Source organism: Peromyscus maniculatus, chromosome 3 (genome assembly GCF_049852395.1).
Source record: "Peromyscus maniculatus bairdii isolate BWxNUB_F1_BW_parent chromosome 3, HU_Pman_BW_mat_3.1, whole genome shotgun sequence".
In the NCBI taxonomy this organism is placed as follows: Eukaryota; Metazoa; Chordata; class Mammalia; order Rodentia; family Cricetidae; genus Peromyscus; species Peromyscus maniculatus.
The window spans coordinates 75,154,471-75,172,460 of NC_134854.1; the positions used below are offsets into that span (position 1 = coordinate 75,154,471).

General features: G+C 53.2%; 2 protein-coding genes and 1 long non-coding RNA gene across 7 annotated transcripts; 1 reads left to right on the plus strand and 2 right to left on the minus strand.

The window, feature by feature from the left end:
• The first annotated feature begins 1,156 nt into the window (after positions 1-1,156).
• LOC121827978 (uncharacterized) lies at positions 1,157-4,387 on the plus strand. Its single transcript, XR_006070338.2, has 2 exons — positions 1,157-2,141; positions 3,744-4,387. It is a non-coding gene; the product is annotated as an uncharacterized LOC121827978 (long non-coding RNA).
• On the minus strand, positions 3,031-13,061 carry Hoxa10 (homeobox A10). Of its 4 annotated transcripts, none has more exons than XM_006982210.2 (2): positions 12,421-12,588; positions 3,031-4,627 (listed from the first exon to the last, which is right to left on the minus strand). In XM_006982210.2, exons 1-2 carry the CDS (start codon positions 12,428-12,430, stop codon positions 4,353-4,355), a joined length of 285 nt encoding a protein of 94 aa, XP_006982272.1. In that variant the 5' UTR covers positions 12,431-12,588; the 3' UTR covers positions 3,031-4,352. The 4 variants fall into 4 exon arrangements, 3 of the variants coding, with proteins under 3 accessions (XP_006982272.1, XP_006982270.1, XP_015856258.1); XM_006982208.4 differs by lacking the exon at positions 12,421-12,588 and adding an exon at positions 5,810-10,287; XM_016000772.3 differs by lacking the exon at positions 12,421-12,588 and adding an exon at positions 4,874-5,784.
• Positions 13,062-14,238: 1,177 nt separating this feature from the next.
• Positions 14,239-17,912, minus strand: Hoxa11 (homeobox A11). 2 transcript variants are annotated; one of them, XM_042273336.2, is made up of 3 exons: positions 17,186-17,912; positions 16,815-16,925; positions 15,626-15,762 (listed from the first exon to the last, which is right to left on the minus strand). In XM_042273336.2, exons 1-2 carry the CDS (start codon positions 17,910-17,912, stop codon positions 16,822-16,824), a joined length of 831 nt encoding a protein of 276 aa, XP_042129270.1. In that variant the 3' UTR covers positions 15,626-15,762; positions 16,815-16,821. The 2 variants fall into 2 exon arrangements, with proteins under 2 accessions (XP_042129269.1, XP_042129270.1); XM_042273335.2 differs by lacking the exon at positions 16,815-16,925 and having other exon boundaries at positions 14,239-15,762.
• Positions 17,913-17,990: the final 78 nt, after the last annotated feature.

Below are 17,990 nucleotides of genomic sequence, written 5' to 3' on the forward strand. Positions count from 1 at the left end.
AGAAGAAATAGATTATTATTATTATTATTACTATTATTATTATTTATTAAAAATATTTTAAAAACATTTGTCTCCAAATAGGAGAATTACAAAATAAGCAGCAGGCATTGGGTATCAAGCAGCTGTTCACTGGTGGGCAGAAAGGGAAAAAATCCCCCAAAGCAGACATTGTTCTTGTGAGCCCAGAGATTGGATGCTAGAGTATTCAGCTTTTTACTCCTGCTTTCTTTTGGACGTGAAAGGGGTTGTATGCACATTTAGAAACAATATGTGGGTGAAATTACAAACCACCGCATTTTCAATTGAGAATCTTCCTAAAACCGTGGCCTCTGAAGTAAATCCAATAAATACCCTGATCCAGAAAATGGCAGAGGAGAGTTGAAGGGAACCGGGTGTCCTGGCCTTTCAGATAACAGGTTGTTGGGCTGAGCAATAAAAACAATTCCTAGCCTGAGCTGGGAACGGAAACAGAGTTCTGTGGTCTCGAGGCGTGAGTCGCAGCAGGGATGGTTTGCTCTCAGTTTTCCGTATTGAAAGTGGTTGGGGTGGCTTTCATAGACTACAATTTAGAACCAGTACTCGTTTGTGCCCTCTTAGTTCTTGAATTTGGCATTGTTTTTCACTCATTTAAAATATATTGGAGCTAGGAAAGCCCCCTTCTCAAACACCCAGCTGCACAAGGGGGAGGGGGCGAGGCTAACATTTTCTGGATCCGCTCCGGCTGGCAAGCCAGCCCGCAGTCAAGCCTTGGCCCCAGCGAGCCGCCTTCATCACGGTCAAAGCCCGAGTTAGGACCCGTAAAGCTGGCAGAGCCGGCCCGAAACGTCCTGCTGGAGCTCTCTCGGTAGCCAGGTTCCACAGAACCTAGGCTGGGCTTCAGCTCCGATTCCAGCTTCCGAACCGGGGGGAGCTGGTGAAGGCTTCCCTGCCCTCGGTGTGGGCACACAAAGACGCCGCGGGTGCCCCCTCAGCGGATCTCTCAGGCAGCCGCTAACGCAAGGCCGCCGCCATCCGGTCGTGATCATAACCGAGGCCTTGTCTGCGCAGAGGCCCACCAGGCCAAAAACCACGGTCCTGAACAGCCTCCCTTACGCACCCCTTCCTCCGCACACTCAATCCTGTGCACCGGGAAAAAATAAAATAAATAAATAAATAAATAAATAAATAAATAAATAAAAATGAAAGCTCTAAGCTTTCTCTAAGCCAGCCCTTTCCCCTCCGGAAGGACGATTTGGAAAGGAAACAGATATAGAATTGGACAGAAAGATGGAAGATGCAAGAAAAAAAGAAAAAGAAAAAAGGGAAAGAGCAACGAAAATGCAAAGGGAAGGGATAAAAAAGAAAGAAGGAAAGAGGATGGAAAATAAGTAAAATACACAGCGGCGACTCAGAGGAGCCGAGGGCGCGCTTGCAGAAAGGGTAAGCAACGAGGCCAGGATACCACCCCCCAAAAGGACGATCCCGACTCGCCTATCTCAGCCTGGGGCTCTGCTGGCGAAAGAATTTCCCCCCAGCTCAAGGCCGGATTACAGTGGTGCGTCTGAGTTCCAGCCCAGCCTTGCAGGAGAACAGCAGAGCCCCAGACAGGCACAAGTCTACAGTAGGAAACGCTCAGGCTGCAAGCGAGCGCCCCTGACCTTGAATGGCCCGGGGCCCAGAATTCTTACCACGCCCCCGGCGTCCCAGAATCAGCAGCTAACCTGACCATACCTGCCCCGGGCCAGGTGCGGGGCGGAAAGCGTGAGGCGGGCTGGAAGGCACAGCGCTGAGGACCCGAAGCTCCTCCAGCCCTGGGGATCCGAGGATGCCACCGCAGGCCTGGCACGATTAGGGCCTCGATGGCCCGCCTGGCCACCCCGGCTGGTACCTGGAGACGCTTTCAACTGAAGTAATGAAGGCAGTGTCGTGCTGTCGAGAGAAAGGTGGATCCCAACAACAGGAAACTACCTAAATCACCGACCAGTTCTGTTGCTGCCGGCGCCGGGCGGCCTCGCCCGCAGCCGCCTTCCGCTGCCGCCACCGTCGCCGCCAAGGAAAGAGCCCTGCTCTGCGATCGTGCCCAGACCAGCCCTCCGCAACCTGCGCCAGCCACTGCCCTAACCCCGTGGTCGTGGAAGAAGAAGCCACTGGTCCCCGGGAAGGTACGCCTAGGAGAATGGGAGAAAGGGAGGAGGGGGAACGAGAAAGGGGGAGGAAGAAGGACAGGAGGAGGGGGGCGCGAAGAGAGGGAAGCCCGAGCGGCGTGCCGATGGTTCCCCAGGTCCTGCAGCTTCGCGAAGCCGAGCAGTGCAGCAGCCGCCGCCTTGAACGACCGGAAAGCGCAGGGGACAGCACCGAGCCCAGTCCTGTGTCTGGCCGCGGCCTCTTCGACTTGCTCCCCGCAGCCGCTCGCTCTCCCCACTCGCCTCCCTCCTAGCCGCCCGCCCGCTGAGGCGCGCGCTCCCGAGACCCTCCCCCCCCCCAAGTGTCGCTCCCCCCCCCACCTCCGGCGAGCAGGAAACGCGTGGCCTAGCGGAGGGCCGCCAGGTGGGGGAGGCCCGGCAGGGGGAGGCCCGGCAGGGGGAGGGGGTGACCCTGGACAGCTCGGGCCCCGGTCCACTTAACCGCTGCCGCCGCAGGCACTAGGGGTGCTCTGTGAGTGGGCCCTCCTCCGCGGATTTAGAGCGTGGGGTCTTCCGGGACCTGGACACCCGCAAAATAACTGGCCTCTGCGAGTCTCTCTGGGGTTCCCGAAAGAAATCCCTGTTTAGCTTCCTCTGTCTATGCAGCTCTGCTCGCAACTGAAACCACTGGTCCAAGACAGCCACAATCCAGATATACTAGCAAGTCATAAAACTGAACAAAAGCCGACAAACCTTAAGGCACCAGGGCTATAGGGCCCAGACAAATTACGACCGTCTAGGTAATATTTAAATAGATGCCTAAAGTAATTGCAGGGGGCTCGGGCTAGCCCTCCTGTTGTAAAAGTGGTGGACAGGATAAAGTGGAAGGTGAAGATAAGAAGTCAAAAAAGAGGTAAAATTAAAAAGCTTCATTCCACAGCTTTTATTCTATAAGAACATAAACATCATCTTTTTTCCACGCACAGCAGCAATACAATATTAATTTATTCTGATTTAAGATTTGATGTAAATAAAGCTAGAACTAACATTTATAATAACGATAGAATGCATTTGCTTAAACAAGATTGGCAATTTTTCATAATAATAGACATTTATACAGATTTGTACTTATAGTCTTTTCTTTTTCTGCACCTACAGGTTTGACCCTTTTATGCATTGTAACTTCACAGTATAAAGGAAATCCAAACAATGTCTCCCTTCTCTCATCTGCTTGCCCCAGCCCGCCTAGGCTTCCATGAATTTCAGAAAGCCTACAAAACAAAAAAAAAAGGGGGGGGGAATTAAAGCAAAACAAACAAACAAAAACAAACAAAAAAGACCAACTCCATAAGATAGGGAGAATCATGGTGTGCTTTTCGCGTGTTACCAATTGGTAACAATTTTAATGGCAAAAATCCACTAATTCCACATGTATAAACAAACCTACATTATTTATCAACAGCCAGGATATGGAAATTCAAAGGTAAATGAAGGATTTTAGTCAGGCAGGCAAGACCTTAGCAAACCGGAAGAGAAGGTTCCTTCTCCTGGCCATTTTTATTTTCATTTAAAGCTGGGAGATCTTACAGAGGAAGGAAAAATTAATCTTTCTGATTATTTCTTTCTCATTTTTTTTTTCAGTCAGCCAGGTCAAGCCCTTTAGCTAACTAACCTGCATGTCCACGTTTCGATTCTCTGCTCTTGGCCAAGGAAGAAAAGAAAGAAGAAAAGAGAAATCAGGCCTGTACTCCCTGATTAAACACAGCCCAGCAGCACTCCAGGCTGGCGAACCCGGTGGCGGCTCCCTGCACCATTGACCTCAGGCCAGACACCTCAGGGCCGACAATGGGACCTGGGGCTTCCGGCTAAGTTTACCCAGGGCTGGGCAGGAAACCAGATCTATGTCGGAGTACTGGGGCTGTTTCTAGCAGTAGGGACCCCCCCCCCCCCGAGGCAGCGAACCCAGCCCCGTCCGGACTTGACAGTGAGGACAATCTCAATCTCTATAGAATTTTAGCGATATGGCTTTTTCCCCCAGAAGACAAGTAAACCAACACCAAGCAAAACAGACAAAGAAACAAAAAGTCAGAACAAACCAGCCCTGCACAGACGAAACGGCCTGGGAGATGGCGGAGAGTGGAAAGGAGGACTAGGGCTCCGGTACAGGTGCGAGTTCTGGGCCAGAGGCTGGAGGCAGGAGGGGTACGGGGCGCTCTGGAAGCGGAAACGCGGCATTGCCTGGAAGTTTCATCAGGAAAAATTAAAGTTGGCTGTGAGCTCCCGGATTCGGTTTTCTCGGTTCATTTTCTTCAGTTTCATCCTGCGGTTCTGAAACCAGATTTTCACTTGTCTGTCCGTGAGGTGGACGCTGCGGCTGATCTCTAGGCGCCGCTCTCGAGTAAGGTACATGTTGAACAGAAACTCCTTCTCCAGTTCCAGCGTCTGGTGCTTCGTGTAGGGGCAGCGTTTCTTCCGGCCGCTCTTTGCCGTGAGCCAGTTGGCTGCGTTTTCGCCTTTGGAAATGCCTGGAGTTTAAGAGAATACAGAAGGGAAGGTTAAGTCGAGGCCACTCGGGCTGTGCGAAGGGGGGGGGTGAATTCCGGGTCTTTCCCATTCGAGGCTTGCCCGAAGTCATAGAGAGAGGGTTATGGCCTCCTTTGACTTTCGGAGAACAAGAAATCCCTCCAAAAGGCATGACAAAATCGAGTGGGCCTCAAATCCACACCGGGTCCTCCCGATTTACATTTCCCTCTACTTTTTTTTCCAGGCACCTGTTTTAACACCACGCCGCGGGGCGCTCAGAGAATGAAAGGCCGGAGTAGGCAAGGCCGTACATCTTGAACTTAACGCCTTTCTCTGCCTCTCACCCAGGGGCAGGGAACCATTTCCTGCGGGCCCCCAGGCTGGGGGTAAGGGATGCTTATTTGGACCAGAAGCCGGCCTCTTTGCTGGCCCCATAGTCTGCCCTAAGCCAGAAGAGAAGGACATAGTTGGGCCAATTGGGAAGTCCGGAAAAACCGATCCTGGGGTCAAGGGCTGTTCCGCCCGTCTCTCCAAGAAACTGGGGTGTGCAGCTGGGCGACACCGAATTCCAAGAGAAGGGAAATGGCCACTTCTAGGTTTCAGTTCAGGGCCCAGGCGTCCGGGCGGGATTTGCCTTTTCTTCTTCTTGCAACCAGGATTCCCGCCCCTCCAGGAACTTTGAAAAAAGGCACGGGGGATCGTAAACTCGAACTTCGCCGGTTAATGGGCTTATTTATTGGCGCTGGCGGCTGCTTATTTTGGATGCCTTACAAACATCCGTGCTATCTGCAGGCGAGCCACTTTCCCTCCCTGCCCCTCCCCCCCGCGTGGGCCGCGCTGAGCAGGCTGGGCTGGGGACCAGGGCTTGGGGGGTACTCAGGGCCACAAGAAAGTGCATGCACGGGAGGAGGGCTGCTCACTGGGGTCCTCATCATCCCCCAAGTCTGGGTGAGCTGGGGCCAGCACTATGGACCTCTTGATGTGGGGCACTAAGCCGGACATGGGTTTTTACAGCGTCCCCACGCCCAAATATTAAAAACAAGTTCAGAAGGTCAGCCTGCCTTCAGCTTTGGGCCAAGGCCTGCGGCTGCCGCGCGGGCTCCTGGTCCTCGGCTCCTTCCTTGTGGGTCTGTCTGTTTGTCTGCCCGCCTGACCGGAGCCCTCGGTGGTGGCACTCTGCTTACCCAGGGAGTCCTTCTCCGGCGAGGCTTTACTGTTTTCGGAAGGGGCCGGGGACAGCTCCTCGGCCGCCGAGGATGACGCGTGCGCCTCCTCGTCGCCCTGCGAGCCGCCGCCGCCGCCGCCACCGCCGCCACCGGCGCAAACCAGCGTGGGCGGCGGCGTGGAGTCGAGGGTTCGCTCCTTCCCCGCTGCCTCGGCTGAGCTCGAGGCCAGTGCGGGCGGCGGGTCGAAGCCGCGCCCCGGGGGCTGCGCAGGGAAAGGACTGGCGAGCTGCTGTGTGCCACCGCCGCCGCCGCCGCCGCCGCCGCCGCCGAAGCCCTTGGCCGTGCCGTAGGCCTGGGACAGGCGGAAGTAGCCCGGCACTGGCACTCCGCTGGAGGCGCCCAGGGTGCAGCCGTCGGGCGGCGGGCCCCGCGGGAAAGGGGCCAGGTCGGCGGCGGCCGAGCCTTTGGGGCATTTGTCCGCAGAATCGTAGAGGCAGTAGGAGCTCTCTTCTTTGATGTTCTGCGCAAAAGAACACGATGTGGCCTGTGGCGGGGGCTGGGGCGGCTGCGGCGGGGGCGGCGGCTGCTGCTGCTGGGGTGGTGGCTGCGGTGGCGGCGGCCCGTCGGGTGGCTCCATCCGGCAGGAGCGGGGCGCGTCCAGCCACAGGTCTAGGGGCGCGGGCGCGTAGCCATGCGTCCCGGGACCCAGGCCCCCGTTGCCACCCCCGCCACCGCCTCCGGGCGATGGCGCTTCATTGCGCTTGCTGCCCAGCGCGGGGAAAAGCCCGCAGCTTTGCAGCCCGTAGGGCAGGTCGCTGGCGGGCGGCAGGTAGACCCCGCTGTGGGCGTAGTAGCCGCCTCCGCCGCCCCCCGCGCTACCGCCACCGCCACCCGCCTCGCCTCTGGCTGAGTTGATGAGCGAGTCGACCAAAAAAGAGTTCGCGGCAGGGCTCTCCGAGCATGACATTGTTGTGGGATAATTTGGCGAAGGGAGCAGATAGCCCTTTCTGGCTGACATTTCTTGTGCAAAACATGCTGAATACGATTAGCAATCCCCCCGCACCGCGGCGGGCGCCCACAGCCAATCCCGAGCCAGAGTTTCCACGCGACCACTCCCAGTTTGGTTTCGTAGGCGCGGGGCCGCTCTCCGAGGGCGCCCTCGGAGCCCGCGATTGATATAAATATGTAATCTGTATTGATGGGCCAGAAGACGCACGCACGCCTGACACCTATGGCCCGAAGGCCAGAACTGTGGGGGCTGCCTCAAAGTGGCGGTCTGGGGACCTGGCTCTTGAGCCTGCAACTCGCCCCCCCCCCAGCAAAGAATATATTTGGAAGCGCCCTTGGGCCCTGCGCTGTTAACAAGTGGGGTGTTTATGATGTGCACCCCAGCCATCTTTGGGCGCTCCCATGTCTGCTGTGGAGTGGCCATAAGTCCTTGTCGCCCCTTGATCATTTAAGCAGGCCCGATCGCAGTCCCTCCGTCTTATTCATTTCTGGACCTGGAGCTGGTTCTAGTTCTTAAATTTGGCTCCCCCCAAAGTGGCTGGTGTGGTCCTAAGGCTGTCAAGACCCTCGGAGTGTCCAGAAGCCACAGTGAACTGGAAGCTGGCTAGACCACATCGCACAAAGAATAATATCGAAAAGGCACTGGCTGATCGCCGCCGCCCGAGCCCGTGCCCACGACTGACTTCCCTTCTCCATCCTTTGGCCAGTCAGGGTTTTTCTCCTTCCCCGTGCTCAGTCGGTTCATGTCCTCTACTTCTGTCATCCGGCCTTGCCTAGCTGGCTCAGTGAGGTGAAAATCAACGGTCTGGCAACCCCAGCCAAAGACTTGCCACCACCCCTCGGTTCAGAGTCAAATGCATACTCCCCGCCATCCCGAGGGGTCCCAAATTCACTTCCTTTGGGGGATTAGAATGTTGGCCTTGGGTTTCTGGTCTTTCTGCACTGGGGGCGGGGGGACGGGACTGGAGGGGAAACCTTGGAAGGATGTGTCCAGCACATACCTCTACCACGCTGCTTTCTGTCCTAGCATTAGTAATCCTTAGCATTGCTATGCTCCCTGAGGTTATGACAAAAACCTGTCACTACACCCATGTCTTGCTGTCCTCCACCACCCCAAACAGGACCCCGCCCCCAAGACATGACTAGGGCAGTTCTTGTTCCAGCCATTTTGAGTATAGTGTGCACATTTTAACAAGGTGGTGATGAGGCAATCCATTCCCTGGAAGGCTAAGCTGGGTTCGGGCCCTGTTATAAGAGACTCCAGAGACCAGGAGCTTTGCTTAGCAGACACTGGGTTCCACTCAGGGGTGCTTTCTTAAGCAATTACAAGTGGTCAGCCTGGGACACATGTAACCCCCAAGTGTGTGCCTCCTATCAAGCTCAGGAAATGTGACCTTTTCCGGCAGGATCCAGTGGAGCTTGTGCGGTTGATGCTCTGCCCCTGACCTGTAACCCACAAGGTTACAAGGTCTCCAGGATGCCCTGGGCCTGCCAGCTCCAGTTGGAACTGGAGCCTTGCTGACTGCCCAGATCCCAGCAACTACATTGTTTTCAGGCCTCTGCAAACAGTAGAGAAAGGCTGAAATGGTCATGTTCTGGTTCCTCCCAGAATGACTCCAGCCACTGGACAAAGACAACCCTGAGAGGACCCTGAATGCAGAAAACACGTAGGAGACGGAGCTAGGAAGAGGCCAGCCTCTGGATTCTGCGATTCAGGCAACCGAGGTTGTTTGCAGCTGCTTGGCCAGCCGCGCCCAGGAATCCGTGCTTCTGCTAACACGAGGGAGGCATCCCTGTCACCTCTACCTCTGTCTCTCCAAGGTGACTCTCTGGTAGGGCTGGGTATCTAAGCAACTGAATGCAAAAGAAAGGAGTGGAGAAAGAAATCGGGCGGAGGGAGATGAAGAAGGAGACAAGGGGATGAGAGAAAGGAGGGGAAATAGGAACACAGATGAGCATCAGCTCTCTGCTGCCGGAAGCTTCAATCTGCAGCAGCCACTCCGGAAAATAAAAGCTGGGTCTGTGTGAGACATCGTTAACTATCTGTTTTGCTTCTGCACCCAAGGCCGAGGCAAATTTAAACTTGGGTGGGCCTAAAGAGCCAGACAGCTAGAACGCTGCAAACCTTCAGAGCATTGAAGCCTATGGTCGGTTCTACCTTAAGCTTCCAGGATATGCTGGGTCCCTACTCTGTTCACAGGCTTGGTGGAACTCTTGTGTTCAACGTATCACCTGGAAATGCCCTGAAACTGGGGCTACCTGGGGCGGAAAAAATGCCCTTTGCTCTCCAGCTGTTCAGATGCCTCTCTGGAGAGCTGTTCTGTGGGGAAGTGGGTTCCCAGAGCGCTGACTGTTCCTTGAGGAAAAGGAGCAGCAGCAGACCAGCAGGCTTGGGGGCCAGGGTGAGAGCCCTCAGCTGCCCCTGTCTGGATCACATGCAAGAAGGAGCTTCCCTGACTGTGGTTTTTGGAGAGTGGCCACTGGAGAGTGCTTGAGACAGCAGAGGCTACAAGAAGAAAGAGGAAGACGGTGATACAGACACAGCATCCTCCTTAACCTTCCAGGGTTTCAAGGAGCCCTCTGAGTAATCCAAGGGTAGTTCTGACTTTTATCATATGAAAACTCCAAATCTGCATTCCCATGATTTGACCCATCATTTTCAAGGAGTTTGTAGAACCTCACCCCGCGTTCCCCCCCCCCCAAAAAAAAAAGCCTTCTCTTCAATTTCTCTAAAGCATCCAGGACTCTCCTGGGACGCAGCAGCCCCTGCCTATTTGCCTGGTAAAATAAGCCAGGTGCCCAGCTACAAGCCGCTCAGGCTGGTCCTAGCCAAGGCCTTGTAGGATAGCCAAATGGGCTTCTAGGCTGGATGGGATCCAGAAGGCAGCAAATGCTGACCAAGGTTAAAAAGTCAGCTCCGGCACTGCATATAAAGGCCGCCCGTCTGCTAAAGGTTGGGGGAATTTAGATTGCCTGCTACCAACCTCACAGACCATGGCATTGGCCTGGATCTTCATCAGCTTTTGTGGAGAGCAGATATGTTGTTCTCAACAGTAACTTCCCCGGCTTGCAGGAAACCAAACGGGGGTGTTTAATTTGAGCTCTTTCTTTTCTTTCCTTGTTTAAGCGTGTAAGCCTTCATGGAGATCCCATGCTGCCTGGGAGCTCTGGTCTACACCCACTGAGACTTGCTGAGCAAGGGGACAACAGGAGAGCCTACCTACCGTGGGATACTGTGGGGTGTCTGGCCCACTGATGTGGCGATCTCAAAGTAAATACAATGACTCAGAAACTCAAGGTAAATGTGGTTTGCAGTCCCAGGCATCCCTCAGCCACCCTGAAGGCTCCAGTGTCTCCCTAGACCACAACAATGAGGTGTTAGCCTCCTCAATAAAAATATTCTGTTTATTGAGCTCCTTGGCTTTCCGGAGATTCACCATCCCCAGGAGATTAAGTATAGTAATCCCCCTTTCCTTTCTTTCTTTCTTTCTTTCTTTCTTTCTTTCTTTCTTTCTTTCTTTCTTTCTTTCTTCCTTCCTTCCTTCCTTCCTTCCTTCCTTCCTTCCTTCCTTTCTTTCTTTCTTTCTTTCTTTCTTTCTTTCTTTTCTCCTTAGCCTTTCCTCTCAACTGCTGATTTCCCTTTTCCTTCTCTAGATGTCTTTGACCTAAACCCCGTGGTGCCTGCTGGCCTTAACCAAGCATGTGTAGCAATCACCCTGCTGCCGCCACGGCTAGAGTCTGTGTTTGTTCGGGAGTAAATATTGCTGGATTCTACCTGGTGATAACACCCATTCGCTCCATGGAGCCACAGGAAATACCAGGCACATGAATCAAGAAAGTTGGAGGATTCCTCTGCATTTTACTTGATGGCAGATGCCTCTCCCTGAGCAGGTCCTTGTGAGGCCCCCCAAATACATTCTTATTATGAAAATAAGCTGAGTTTTTCACTAGGACAACACAAAACAAACAACAACAAACTAACCCCCCCAAAACCTAGGTCCTGAGAATGAAATACAAATCAGTTTGTGTATGGAGACCATTCTCAACGTTTTTTGGGTGTTCCAAATTTTGCAGAGGGCTGTAGAACTGGGTTGAAGCTTCAGAGTGGAAAATTAATACGGCGTCAGCACATCCAGCATTAACAAAATTTCAGAAATTCTCCCAGTTATACATTTATGAATAACTAGATTTTTTTCATAAGCAATATTCCTCTCCTGTTCTTTAAGAATATTGACATTTCCAGGGATGTTTAATGTGTGGGTTTTTTTTTCTTGTCTACAACGTTCAGTCTATTCTCAGATTAAAATATTTTTCTATTTTTCTTTTCTGTAAATGCAACCATCGAGTTGGCCTTGCAGGTTAGTGGGGGAAGTATTGGGGCCTGTTGTCAGCGGTCCTGAAGGACCAGTGTGCTCTTGGTTTTGTAGGTAAGGAAATGGCTCTGGCCTGAAAAACTGGAGGCAGCTCAGGAGTGTAAGAAGAGTTCCCAGCAACAGCAGATCACAGGGTGGGCCCTCATTTCTGCTCAGGCTGACTTTTTTTCTGGCACGACTTAGGAGCCCATGCTTTACAAAACTAGCCATTCATAAGCATGATTTTTGCTCACACACATGTGAACAGAGTCAGCACCTATTTGTTATGAAATTCTTTTTACTAATCCATGGTGTGGTATATTTGTGGAAAGAAACTATTTCGAGAAACAAATGAAAATATATTAAAATAAAAATGTAAATATGGGAGAAACAGGAGATTTAAATCTGGCCTTCAAAATGCAAGGACTTTGGTTATTTAAAAACCAAAACCACTTGTTTTATGAAAGTCTTGAACAAATGCCTCGTGGGTCAGACTTGATCCTCCGTGCCGTTTAAACAAATATAACGATATTTACCAATGTGTTTTTGTATAATTTGCAAAATATGCAATAACACTCCCCCCTCGTTTTAACAGCTAGAAGATTTTGTTGGAAAACGCCAACCAGTATTATGATGCCACATTCCAAATACGCAGTACACAGTACGGGGCTGTCTCCAGCATCCTCAAAAAGACAAAACCAAAAAACCCATTCTTTGAATGGCCTTTTTTGGAACAAAGCTTATTTCTAGCCTGCTGAGCAGACTTCTAGTCAGCACCTACAAGAAAACCGGTAACCTCTGGCGGGCTGCCCCAGGGAATAAACCCGCTCCAACCGCCACAGATGCTGACCACTCCATTGTTTCCAAGGAGAAACTTTGTTTTCCTTAGTCTACAATCTCTTTTTTCTCTCTGAACAGCCCCAATCCCAGCACAGCTGATTCTCTTTCGCCTGGGTTCCGACCATATCTAACGCGTTCAGAGCTGAATATTTCAGCAAAAATCGAGAGATCGCCTGGGGCGAGAAGCTTGGGTGAAATGCTGGCGCACAGAGCTAAAACGGACAACTTTTCCACTCAGGCCTCCCACTGCTTCCAACTATAGAGAGCTATGGGGAGTGCGCGCGGGGGGTGGGGGGTGGGGGGAGTGGGGGGTGGCAAACGTTCATCACCCCACAAACTCAATCCTGGCCTGGAGCTTCGCTTAGGCATCAGCTACGTCCCCACTCCCACCTCTGCTACAGTGAAATTGATAAACTTGTGGCCGCTTACCTTGAGTCATTTCTGAAATCACTGCCAAAGGGCAGCAGCCTCTCCACGCCGCCGCGATGCGGAGAGGCCTAGCGAAGGCGCTGTGCTTTAAATTACAACCCCAATCACTTCTTGAGCGCGAGGCTCCCCTTTTTTTTGAATACGAAGGGGAGCCGGACAAGTGAAATAACGTACCGTGCTGCTCTTAGTATCAGAAGCGAACAAAGGCCAAGAATCTCGCTGGGGTTCCCGGCTCCCTGGCGGCTTTGACATTGATCGGAAGTGCGCCATCTCGTGGCGGCTGCGGGCCTAGGCGAGGCTGGAGATCCAGCCTGACGCCCAGAAAAGGAAGCTGGCTCCCGGCAGAGAAAGAGCAAGAGAATGTGCCCAACCCGCTGCTATTGAGATCTCATTTTTACATCTAAGAAATTGCTGCAAAACCCCAGCCGGGTTTATAGCGGCGCATTCCAAATATGCAAATTGGCCGGCCCCGGACGGGTTTACGACCACATTGTCACAGCCATCGGAGGATGGGCTTTTATAGGGCTCAGAAATCAAACCCGCGCCCGCCCGCCGCCCGCCTGCAAGCAGTTCTCCTGGCTAGACTCTCTCTAGCAACTTGAGAGACTTTGGTTAATCTTTAACCATCCCAAAGGAAGTCTTTTCCTAAACCGGGCTTCCCTGCCCGCCCCTTTTAGCCCCCCAGGAGGGCCCTTGTTCTTTTCAGTGTGTCTGTCTATCAACCTAGACTTTCATCTAGGGGGTCTGTCCCTCTCCCCTTTCAGCTCGCTTTCTCCCCGTCGCGCCAGTTAGACAAACACACAAACAAATAAACAGAGCGCAGTCTGGAGCCCAAGGCCTCTCTCCAAATGAGACCCTCTTGGCTGCTTTGGCTCTGCCTGGGTGGCTGGAAAGAGGGGGGGGGGTGTACAACAAAAGGCCCTGTCCTTTCAGCTCTGCCCCTCAAGGTTATGGGTGATGTCCAAATTTAAGGCAGAAGTTCAAAGGCAGCAAACAAAGAGCAAGCCCCGCATCTTTCTTTGCCCAAGGGAACGGAGAGGGAGCTGGAGCAGGACAGGAAACACACTGAGAGGTTCCCGAGGTTCGGCTCTGCCTTGATATCTGGACTCATGTCCCTGTTGCTGAAGGGATCCACAGGGTACACCCAGGGGGGCCTCTACTCACTCCTGAGGTGAGCAAGGTTAGACCCGGTCAGGCCATTGGCCATTGCACACCCCCAAGGCCTTCTCCAAGGCTGAAGTCAGTCTCACATGCTAGGCCCTGACATACCCCATCCCTAAGCTTCTGCTTTCCTCAAGGGCATATAGTCCCAGCTTCCTATGCTTGGCTTCTATTGTAGTCAGTTCTGATTCTACCACCTCTACACACACCCCTCAGGGGCCTGGGAACGCTAAAAGGATGCTAGCTCAGAGGAGACATTTGGCAGGAGAAAGCAACCAGGGAGAGAAATCTCACACCAGGACCCAATACTCAAATTTCTATCCTCTTTATTTTCTGTGTGCCCTATTGTCTGTGGGTATGGTAAGACATATAGGAAATGCAGGGTGGATAAGAACTGGCCGAAGGCACTCATTACAAACAGAGCCGCCAGGGATTTCTTAACACAGGGAGGCAGAAGAGATTCACTTGGAGAGCGAGCGCCTGGCTCCTCAGAGGAAGTCCTCAGGTCTTGGTAGGCTAGCCCTAGGCATGCCAACGCTTTCCAATATTGTGAGAGATTGAAAAGACCATCCCCAACATCCTTCCCATCCTCTCCAGCACCCTCAAAGAAATCAACCAAAGGGGGTGGGGGTGGGGGAAGAAGAGTTTGGAAACACATTAGGTTATGGTTTCTTTATTTACAAGTCTTTTGAACACCATCCCTGTATGAAGCATACATTCAAATATTTTTAGCAGTGAGCAAGTTTAACCGTGGAACACTGTAAACAGATAGAGCCTTTAAATATTTTTTTTTATTATCCCTGCCCCCTCTACATTGCATCTTAAAATTCGCTTTGGTTCCTTCGGGGAAATATATATATAATATAATATTTATCTTTTAAAATAATTCCAAATCACTCTCCGGCTCTTAGAAGATTGCCAGAAGCTTCCAACCTCAGTTCTGAGTCAATGAGAGCAGAGTGCAGCGTAGGAATGGGGGATTTGTGAGCGGGGAGACTTCAGCCCCTTATAGCCAAAGCCAAGGACCCACTGGCCAGGCAGGCCTGTTGCTCTGCTGTCGGTTCTGACACCCACCGAATCCAAGCTTCCTTAACGTGGAGGAGACTTCGCCAAACCGTAGCGTTCCACAGACATTTCCTGCAGAGACTGAGGGACCAGCAGCCAGCACAGCCTCTGGATTTTTCAATGTCTTCTACCCACCCGGGAATAGTCAGCTCTGCCATCAAACTTTGGGCTTGAATGGCAGTTACCACCATTGGGAGCCAGAAAACCCAGGTGGGCTGCAGGAGGTGGCCTCTAGGAGCTTCAGGCCTGCATGTAGAACAATGGGTAGCTAGGAGGGATGGAAAGATATTCATGTCACCTGGACAGATTTCTCTTTCCCCCAGGGCCCAGCTTTCTCCCATTTCACAGCCACCTTTTAGTCCAACTTCCTTTCACATTGCTTTTGGAAGGCGACCCCATTCTGGATATCTTGGAACCCTCCCCTTTCCTCCTACCCCTGTCCCCAAGCTGAACTAGGCCTGGAGAGCATACACAACTTCTGGACCTAGGAGTCCTGGGGGTGGGCAGGCTCTGTGCAGAGGGTCCTGAGGGGGTGGCCTCCAAGGGGTTTGGCAGGGGGCCCAATCCCCGGTGACCACACCCAGCCCAAAGCTTTTGCAGGCTCTAAGAGTGAACCACCAGGGGTCCCAAACCATTCATTCTATTGATTCACAACTCTTAGAACCCAATTATTAAGAGGAAGCTTAGCCATTGAGATCTGAACCAAGAGTTTCAGGCCCCTTCCTATTGGGCTATCTCTGCAAAGGCAGCCTCCCCCTCTCCTACATCACCCCCCCCTTTTTTTTCTCCCAAGTCACTGTGTGGCTTGACCTTGTCAAGGGCAAAATCTGCATATTATTTCACATGTATGAACCCCCCCTCCCAATTCCAGGAGGCTGGAGCCTTAGAGAAGCGGATTAGCTGAGTAGTACTGTAACCGGTCTCTGTTAATCTTTTTTTCCTTCATTCTTCTGTTCTGAAACCAGATTTTGACTTGCCGGTCGGTGAGGTTGAGCATGCGGGACAGCTGCAGGCGCTTCTCTTTGTTGATGTAGACGCTGAAGAAGAACTCGCGCTCCAGCTCGCGGATCTGATATTTGGTGTAAGGACAGCGCTTTTTGCGGGTGCGTTGGCCACCTAAGCAGGGAGAGAGGCCAAGAGTCAACAGGGAATAGGGGCTGCAACTCACCCCCAAGACCCCCAAAGGAGAAAAAGGTCTGGCCACTGGGTCTGGTGGCTCAGTCCAGGCCCCTTCAAAGTCTTCCCAGGCCCTTGCCTTTCAGGCTCCTATGGCTGGCCAGGGACAAGTTGCAGTCGGAGCCGGCTTCAGATAAAAGCCAGCTCCCTAGATAGGCCCCCAGGGAAAGGGCTCCGGCTGCCCCTTGAGCAAAAAAGGAGGGCTCCCCACAGCAACAGGCCAGTTTGCTCTGGCTAAACCGCTTTGAAAGCAGGCAAGTGGGGGTTGCGGGCTGCGCCTTGCCCCGCCAGACTAAACAAACAGCCGCCCGAGGACATTTCACCTTCAGCACCTGGGCCGCCTGTTCCTGAGGCAGTAAAGGCATGCATCCTGGCCCCAGGCTTTCCTGGTTGCAGCCATGATTTAGCCCTCCTTAACATCTGGGGCGGCTGCGGGGTCTTTGTCAGCCTGACTCCTGATCAAGAGCTCTGGCATCTTCCGCCAGCCTCCCAGCTCTCTCGAGGTGGGAGGTGGCAGAGGAAACCCCCAACCCCGGGCCTTCACACTGCGCTCACTGCCACCACACAGCCAGAAGGCCCTCAGCAGGGCAGGGATGCTGTTTTAGAGAGGGAAGAGGGAAGAGAGGCTTCCTTAAGCCTCAGGCAGGAGCCAGTTATTCACCCCCACCTTAAAAACAAAAACAAAACACACACACACACACACAAAAAAAAAAGACAAAAAACCCACATTGCTTTTGACTGATTTAATAACAACTGTGAATAACAGAAGGCGGGCGCGTAATTGCCACCGCGCCAAGGAAAATGGCTTCCTTTAGACAAAAAGGCCAACTTTAGGTTAATTTGTTTCTTTTAATATATTGCTCTAGCTAAGCGGGCTACTTTATCTGTTAAATGCGCTCCTAGCGCCGTCGTTAAACAGCGATGCCTTTGAATCCCAGCCGGGACTGGAGTCCCGCCGCAACACATGGCTTTTATAAAAATCTCCGGATTACCTCGCTATCAAAGGCTCCTGAAGCCCTTGTAGGGGGAATTTACAGGCGCCCACCTCCGGCTCCCCAGCCTGGAGCTGGCCTCGAGCGGGATCATGCTGTTGGGTTTGGGAGCTGAGAAGGGAAAAAAGGAAAAAGGGAGTTGTATTTTTTTTTTTTTTCCAAGCGTGCTTTGGCCGGTGGGTATTTCACGGCCAATTTCAGCACTCGCCACGTGATCCCTCCTTTTATAACAAAGTTTTGTTGGGGGAAACCTAAAGGCCCTTCATAAACCTTATATGCTTATAAAACAGCATATAAAAATTTAACAGCGGTGCTGCGCTAGATTCCCAACTCCCCTTTCATAAAGCGCTGGGCGCTGCCTTTATACGCACCGGAGCCGCCGGCCTTGTCCTCAGTGTGGCCGGAAGACGACTCGGGGCTGCTGCTGCTCTCGGGTCGCCGCCGCCGCTCCTTCTCCTCCGCCGCCGCCTCCCGACAGCCGCCGCCGCCGCCGCCGCCGCCGCCGCCGTCCGAACTTGAAGTTGCCGGCGCGCCCGTGGCCGCCGCCGCCGCCGCCACCGCCGCAGCGGAGGTCGCAGCTGCCGCTGGGGGCCCTTTCTCGGCGCTCTTGTCCCCGGGGTAGTCGGAGGAGGCGAGGTTTTCCGGGGTGCCGTAGGCCGTCTCGAAAAACTGGTCAAAAGCCTGGGGCAGGACGCCGTTCCTGCCCACCGTGCTATAGAAATTGGACGAGACGGCGGGGGTGGGGTGGTGGTAGACGTTGGCCGAGCTCTTGGCCAGCACGTCGCCAGGCACGCCGGCCGCGCTGGGCGCCTGCAGACAGTCTCTGTGTACGAGCTCCTCCGCGGAGTAGCAGTGGGCCAGATTGCCGCGGGGGTGCCATTTAGTGGCGGGCTCAATGGCGTATTCTCTGAAGGTCACTTCGCGCACGGGTTGGACCTGGGGCAGGTTGGAGGAGTAGGAGTATGTCATTGGGCGCGAAGACGGGGTCTGGGGCAAAAAAGAAGGGAGGCTGGAGAAATCTGGACCCGAGACGTAGTAAGTACAACTTGGCAAATACATGTTAGAGGAGCAGGGACCACGCTCATCAAAATCCATCATTGGGCTACCTTGGGCTCTCCGCAGTAGCCGAGCTTAACATGATTCTCCACTGCAGCTGCCTCTTTGAAGCGGATCCGT